A 7,500-nucleotide genomic window follows, 5' to 3' on the forward strand; every position below is an offset into this window, starting at 1 on the left:
CTCCAAAAAGACCAGGAGGAGACTATGGAAGAGAAGCAACAGCGGGTATCCCAGTATGAGAATATGCAGGTAAATGTGAGCTCTGTCTCTTTCCCCTAGAAATATTATTTTGAGCCTGGTGATGATAAGGTTTCATAGTACCTTTTTTTTGGATGTAGTAAGAATGTTTTGTTATCCTTTATTTTCTTTCATATTTATTTGCCCTCTTATAAGTCAATAGATATATCAAGGAATTTATATTTATTATAATCTAATTTTGCTTATATCAGCGATGACGTATGTTATTGTCGACACAAATTTATGTTAAAAATTTTACAGATTTCTGCTGTGCTTCTGCCGCCATCATATTTAGTGGATAAAGGTAATAGCGAATCTTTTGAGGGTGAAGGACAACAGTGTCTAGTTTGTTTGGTTCGGCGTATTCCACCCAACGAACGGATCCAAGGCACCCCAGTTGAACAGTTTACCACCAAGCTGGACACTCAGGGTACCATTATCGCCCTTGACGCCAGTGGAGTGTCCCCCAGATATAGTCAATATATAAACAAGGTAGGATTAAAATCAGTATGTTTCTACATGGTGACTATGCTTGCCAGTCATAAATCCAAATATTATTAACCCATTATCGACGGGCATGCCATGCCCACTGTGAGTTTACTTGTAAAATTGTTTTAACACATAGATGGTTACACTTGTACTAAGTCACCAAATAGGCCAATTATGAGTACTGCTTGTCTTGCCCGTTTACCCTTTTCTTTAATTTACAAAACTATTTTACGTTATTTTATTTTGCTATTACTAATGTTTTTAACATTATAGTAATTATAATGTTTATAATGAAAAAATGCCATCGATATTCATATCACCAGTAAAAAATACATTTTCCTGCCAATTCAAGGAAAGGTGAAATCAAGTAAGGCTTAAGGACTAACAGGACTATCTATGTGTAGAGACATTTCACAAAAAAATATAAGAAATGAGCACAGCATTTTCTCCTTTTTTTATTAATTTTCCCTGGCAGCAATGGGTTAATATGGGTTGGTGAATGAAGGTGGTGAAAAGCTTGCATTTTAGCTCAGTCCAGGCATAATTTCTGTATGTTAATCCAAAAAATACTTACTTTAACTAACTAGTAATTCCAATCTTATATACAAAATATCATTATAAAGTGCTAACCTTCAGAACTGTGTGGTTTATTATGGTGAAACGCTTTCTAGGGAAAGCCTCAGTCTCAGCTGATCACACTGATCACACCTGGCATTTAAGAGTTATCTTGAGAGTCCTTAGATTAGTTTTGGTCTTTTATTGAACTAATGAATTTAGTCGAATGACTCTGTACAAAGTCTAGAAACTTATATTTCGTGATGGGGGAATAGTTATTTTCAATTTATGTGGTATATGCTCAGTATAAGCTGTAAAACATTCTTTTGAATTTTTTGATGTGATAGATAAACATAGATTAACAAGATTTAACATCCATGGATGTGGTGTAAATATGAATGTTAGTTTATGCTTGTTTAAAAGAAATTTCAGGTTGTGATAGGTGTTTTTACCATATTTCCTGAGAGTTAAAATTTTTAAATGTTAAGCCAATCTGATGCACAAAAAAAGTACCTTATCTTATGTTTCCAGTCTGTCACTATGAACAATATTGTTTCTTTTATTAACATTTAAATTCAGAGAAATTGTGATCAGTAATTATTTTGTATCTTTATTTTCCCTAGGAAAGAATTGGTGAACAATTTGAAGATTTAATAGCCCCAGGAGATATCGGGAAGGTCACAGGTCACTTGGGGGAAGCTTTGCATTCAGGCCAAGCAACATCCCAGGTGTATCGTGTAAAGGTAAGCTATAATACACAGTAAATTCTTATACCCATTCTTATACCCTTTATACTGTTTAGCTTCTGCTTATGTAATCAGGTTAACAACATTCTTTTTATGATTTAGGTTGGAGGAGATAGATTTATACGAGTACAGACAAAGTCAAAACTTTTCCGTGATACAGACGGAACTCAACCAGAAGGGAGCTTCATCATGGCAACACACACGATAATTGGGTGAGTATGATTTGGGATTGTTATTTTTCAATGACATAATTTACTGCATGACTTCATCTTCATAACTTAAATGAATATCCGCAAGAACATTTCATTGCATGTCATATTTAGATGAAACAGATTTATCAGTTACGTTTGAAGCTTATCATAATTTTGTGAACATTTTTGATTTTGAACCAATAATTACATATTTGTAATTTTCTAACTTCCCACAGACCCTTCCAAGAAGGTGGTGCATCAGCAACTTCAGATAGACTGCTTGCAGGTACCTCTGGTAATGGTGGAAGTGTTCTTGATGAGTCACAAGGTGGAAGACCAAGTAGTACAGGTGGTGTTGTTGATGACTCGAGTGTATCTTTCGGTGATAATGGACGCTTAAGAAGACTTCTTAGTCATGGTGATGATAGTGGAGACCTGTCTTCTGCTGATGGTCCAAATAAAATCCTCAAAGACCTTCTAAACCAAAAAGATGAGGATGATACCCAAGGGGGTGGGACTGGTAGTGGAGATTCAATACGTTTGTTTCATCGTATACCCCATCTAGACTCTAAGCCAAACACCACCTCATCACCTGCAGCAAATTCTAGGGATAATAACATGCTTAGAGAAGTAAGTATTTTTCAGTTGGACTTCATCACAAATCATAATATGATTTGTAACAGTGATGTTCTTTTATATAGTACTGTATTTTATTTGTTTTAACCTTCTGATCAGTTAACCAGGAGTCTTTTTAAAGTATCCACATCACTGAATTATTTTAAAATCAAGTCTTCAGATTTAAGAAATGTAGTCAGTATATGTTCACTCTCTTCACTGTTTAGAGATTAATTTTGTAAGTATTATAATTTTAAAGTGGATCATATCATATCATATCAACATTTAGCTGCTGAACAATGAAGATGAAGATAATGAAAAGAAAAGCAGCGATGACATCTGGGAGTTATTGAACACACCAGAGGACAAGAAGCCAGACCTTACATCTGAGTTCCGGCCGCCCCAGGGGCCTCCTGGGGGACCCATGCAGACTGTCAATTCAACTTCTTCGTCATCCAATCCCAATACTTTATCCTCCACTTCATCAAGTAATCCTCAACCTCTGAACTCCAGTGGAGTGCCACCAAGACCCCCAAGTAGAGACTTGCTACCAGCGTCAAATATGTTGCGAGGAATGAAACGTCCAAGTGATGAACCACATGATGGGAACCCAAATAAACATGTAAGTAGATATCTAGGGGTTAGTGATAGATTCATCCCACTTTTTAATTTTTAAAAATTATCCTTGTATTCAGATTCTTTTAATTTGCTGATATTTTTTTCAACTGTAATTTGATGATACTTTGTATATCTCCTACATATCAGAATATATTTTAAAAATTTGATTATAAAATTTTCATCAGTTGACTATATACAAATCAGTTTAATTTATTCTGTTGTCTGTATTTTTTTCTTTTTATTCTTTAGCAGGTACTTGGTGCATTTGAAACCATGCTAGGTCCTTCACCACCAGCTACTTCCATGAGTCCTGCACCAGTGCAACATGGAGGGCCTCCTACTCCACATGGGGGTCCATCCACACCTCATGGCCCTCCAACTCCCCTAGGTGGACCCCCAACACCACATGGAGGCCCCCCAACTCCTCTTGGAAATAATACTGGTGGGAATATAGGGCATGTAGGATCAGGATCGAGTCCTAATAATCAAGGGCAGTCAAAACTCTGGGAGAAGAACAAAATGTTGGCATCTCTTCTTGCAAAAGAAAGTCCACATTCAAATCCTGTAAGTGTACTGTTATTGTGAATGTATCTTAGTTGATTATCACTGTAAGGAAAAGTTTGAAAGGTTATTGGTACATTTCACTTCTGCTTCCGTAAGTGATAACATCTTTTCTTCACCAGCCTCGACAAACAACACAGAATGTAAATCCAGAAAGCCTGCCTCAAGAAAAGCTTCCAAAGATCTTAAAAGACAAGGCACATCCGTCTCCTACATGGATGTCTTCGGGTCCCAGCCAGTCGCAGATTCTGACTCAGATATTTGTCAATGGGCCTGGACAACATACAAACATGAAGTGTAAGGTTTTTCAAAACATTACTACTCTATGATTTCCATATCTGTTACTCATTATAAAATCATCTAAGGGGGCTAGAGGCATTTGCAGCCAGAATCAAAACTATTAGGAATGAAGATTTGAAACATTTCAGATGGGTAGACCCTTATGTTCCCAAGATTTTACATGAATAAGAATAATAGTGTCGTGACATCGTAACATCATTTTGTATCATGTAGCTTCATCTCGTAAAGCAACCTTAATAATGAAAAAAAAAAATCATATTTTTGGACTGAGAATAATTTAATATCTTTCATTGCTTCTGTTACTTTTACTTGTAACTCCTTCATTTTATTAAAAAATATATATATCTTCATTTGTCCCTCACTTATGTATGAACTGGTATACCCTGATAGGCACAAGTAAATCATAATGATTTTTTATTTTTTATGAATTCAATGAAGGCAAAATTAAATATAGGAGATACAGTCTTCTAAAGATTTGACATGGTTGTGTGGAGCTGATTTCTTTCCCAAAATCCGTGATTTTCCTTTGTCTTACTCATCTTCATAAAGAGAGAATGTACATATAGAATAAACAAAACACTTCAGGCATTAGTACTATATTTAGAGGATTACTCAACAAAAGTCACACATCCAGCACCATCAGAAAATTGTCTTTTCATGATTTTGACAATTTTATTTTCATAATCTTATTGCTGGGGTAACCAGAGTGGTACATCATTGGAAAGAGGTTACCAGCAGTGGGCACGCTCTCTTTCTTAAGTAGTCCTTGCCACTTTCATAACATCAGGTTTCATAGGTTTTTTTAAACTACTTTCTGTTTGATCTTTTTTAGTATTTATAAAATGTTTCATGATGTATCATAAGCATATTGAGAGCCATACTAAACTTCTTTGCGGTGGTGGTGATGAGGAGGAGGATGTGATGGGTGAGGTTATTATTATTATTTTTTTTTTTTATTTATTTATTATTATTATTTTTTAACAATATATTTCAAAAGTATTTTGTAGTAGTCTTAAGCTTTCATTCATTTTTTTGTTATGCATTGTGATAGTAAAAACACAAGGCACCATTACAAAAAAGTACAATACCGCAAACTAAAATGCCGGTGAGATGACAACCTCCCACATTCCCAAGAGTTGCATTCTCTTGCCACCATATCAAAACTCCTAAAAGTATTAAAAACAATGACAGCTTATTTGATACCAAAAATTGCCAAAGTGTTGCCAGCCCTATCAATTTCAGAAAGTATTTATTGTCTATAGTAACCAATAAATTAGACTGTACATTATTTTTACTGACACTTGACTTCTTTTTTTTTTCAGCTTCTAACGTGTCATTGAACCAACAACACCCTCTTGGCACGCCAACATCTGGAAATTCAGTACCACAAAGCAACATGACTTCCCAACACTCCACAAATGCTCACGGAAGGTTGGGGATGAATAATGTTCCCATGAATAGCTCTGTATCAGTTCCAACCTCCCATGGTGGTATGTGGGACATGGGTGGTAATAGCAATGTCTCCGTGGCAGCCTCGTCTGTTTCTACCAAGACGACCACTGCCCTACCATCTTTTATAGATGCCATGCCTCGTAATCCTATTGGGGATGTGAGCAGTAGTTATTCTGAAGGAGGTCTACCATCCATAACGACTGCTGCTAATTTTCTATCAGCTCAAAACAATGCTGATGACTTTCTTCCTGAAAGTATTCTTAATGATATCATGGAAGTAAGTTGTATAATTTATTACATTGTTTGATATACTCAGTTATTAGTGAGTGTGTAAAATAATGGGTTCTCCACCATTTGCTCCAGATGCTTAAGACTGCGTAAATCTTTGCAGATGACAAACATATTTCCTGGAAGTGGTTCAACAGATGAAGTTGGACAGCCCCCTTCAATAAGCTCAGATGAAGTGCACCGTCCTCCTACATCCTCCTCTTACAATTTAATGGAGATTCAAAAGATCAAGGAGAGCCTCATCTCAGACTTCGATACGCAAGCTGCTCCAGCAGTAACTGGTCCGGGTTCCTTGCCGCCTTATACTGCTGTTGCTGTATGTTAATGTTATTTGCTTATCGTTATTTTCTTGTTGACTTTTATTTCATCTGTTGATCAATCAATGTTTATGTATCTATAATCATTCTATAATGTTTTTATATAACTATCTGTATCTTTTCTTTCTTCTCTCTTCTCTTTTCTCCTCTCTTCTCCTTTTTCCTCTCTTCTCCTCTCCTCTCCTCACTTCTCTCCTCTCCTCACTTCTCTCCTCTCCTCTTCTCTTTTCTCTCCTCTCCTCTCCTTTCCTCTCTTCTCCTCTCCTCTCCTCACTTCTCTCCTCACTTCTCTCCTCTCCTCTCCTCTCCTCTCCTCTCCTCTCCTCTCCTCTTCTCTTCTCTTCTCTTCTCTTCTCTTCTCTTCTCTTCTCTTCTCTTCTCTTCTCTTCTCTTCTCTTCTCTTCTCTTCTCTTCTCTTCTCTTCTCTTCTCTTCTCTTCTCTTCTCTTCTCTTCTCTTCTCTTCTCTTCTCTTCTCTTCTCTTCTCTTCTCTTCTCTTCTCTTCTCTTCTCTTCTCTTCTCGCGCACACACACACACACACACACACGCACACACGCACACGCACACGCACACGCACACACACATATTCACACGCACACATTCACACACACACACACACACACACACACACACACACACACACACACACACACACACACACACACACACACACACATATTCAAACGCACACACATACATATTCAAACGCACACACACACATTCAAATGCACACACACACACACACACACACACACACACACACACACACACACACACACACACACACACACACACACACACACACACATATTCAAACGCACACACATACATATTCAAACGCACACACACACATTCAAACGCACACACACACACACACACACACACACACACACACACACACACACACACACACACACACACACACACACACACACACACACACACATATTCAAACGCACACACATACATATTCAAACGCACACACACACATTCAAACGCACACACACACACACACACACACACACACACACACACACACACACACACACACACACACACACACACACACACACACACACACACACATATTCAAACGCACACACATACATATTCAAACACACACACACACATTCAAACGCACACACACACACACACACACACACACACACACACACACACACACACACACACACACACACACACACACACACACACACACACACATACATACATACATACATACATATACATATATTTACATAACCATATCCATATCCTTATCCATTTATTTATTAATTTACTTATTTACTT

General features: G+C 37.2%; 1 protein-coding gene across 1 annotated transcript in view; it reads left to right on the forward strand.

The window, feature by feature from the left end:
* Nucleotides 1–7,500, forward strand: part of LOC125030443 — a 245,725-nt gene that overhangs the window by 202,590 nt on the left and 35,635 nt on the right. The window contains exons 30-39 of the mRNA XM_047620480.1: nucleotides 7–69; nucleotides 319–549; nucleotides 1,725–1,844; nucleotides 1,950–2,059; nucleotides 2,275–2,668; nucleotides 2,943–3,275; nucleotides 3,521–3,835; nucleotides 3,955–4,129; nucleotides 5,455–5,861; nucleotides 5,976–6,188. Of these exons, the coding sequence (XP_047476436.1) occupies nucleotides 7–69; nucleotides 319–549; nucleotides 1,725–1,844; nucleotides 1,950–2,059; nucleotides 2,275–2,668; nucleotides 2,943–3,275; nucleotides 3,521–3,835; nucleotides 3,955–4,129; nucleotides 5,455–5,861; nucleotides 5,976–6,188 (2,361 nt within the window). The remainder of the gene's footprint in view (nucleotides 1–6; nucleotides 70–318; nucleotides 550–1,724; nucleotides 1,845–1,949; nucleotides 2,060–2,274; nucleotides 2,669–2,942; nucleotides 3,276–3,520; nucleotides 3,836–3,954; nucleotides 4,130–5,454; nucleotides 5,862–5,975; nucleotides 6,189–7,500) is intronic.

Source organism: Penaeus chinensis, chromosome 11 (genome assembly GCF_019202785.1).
Source record: "Penaeus chinensis breed Huanghai No. 1 chromosome 11, ASM1920278v2, whole genome shotgun sequence".
In the NCBI taxonomy this organism is placed as follows: Eukaryota; Metazoa; Arthropoda; class Malacostraca; order Decapoda; family Penaeidae; genus Penaeus; species Penaeus chinensis.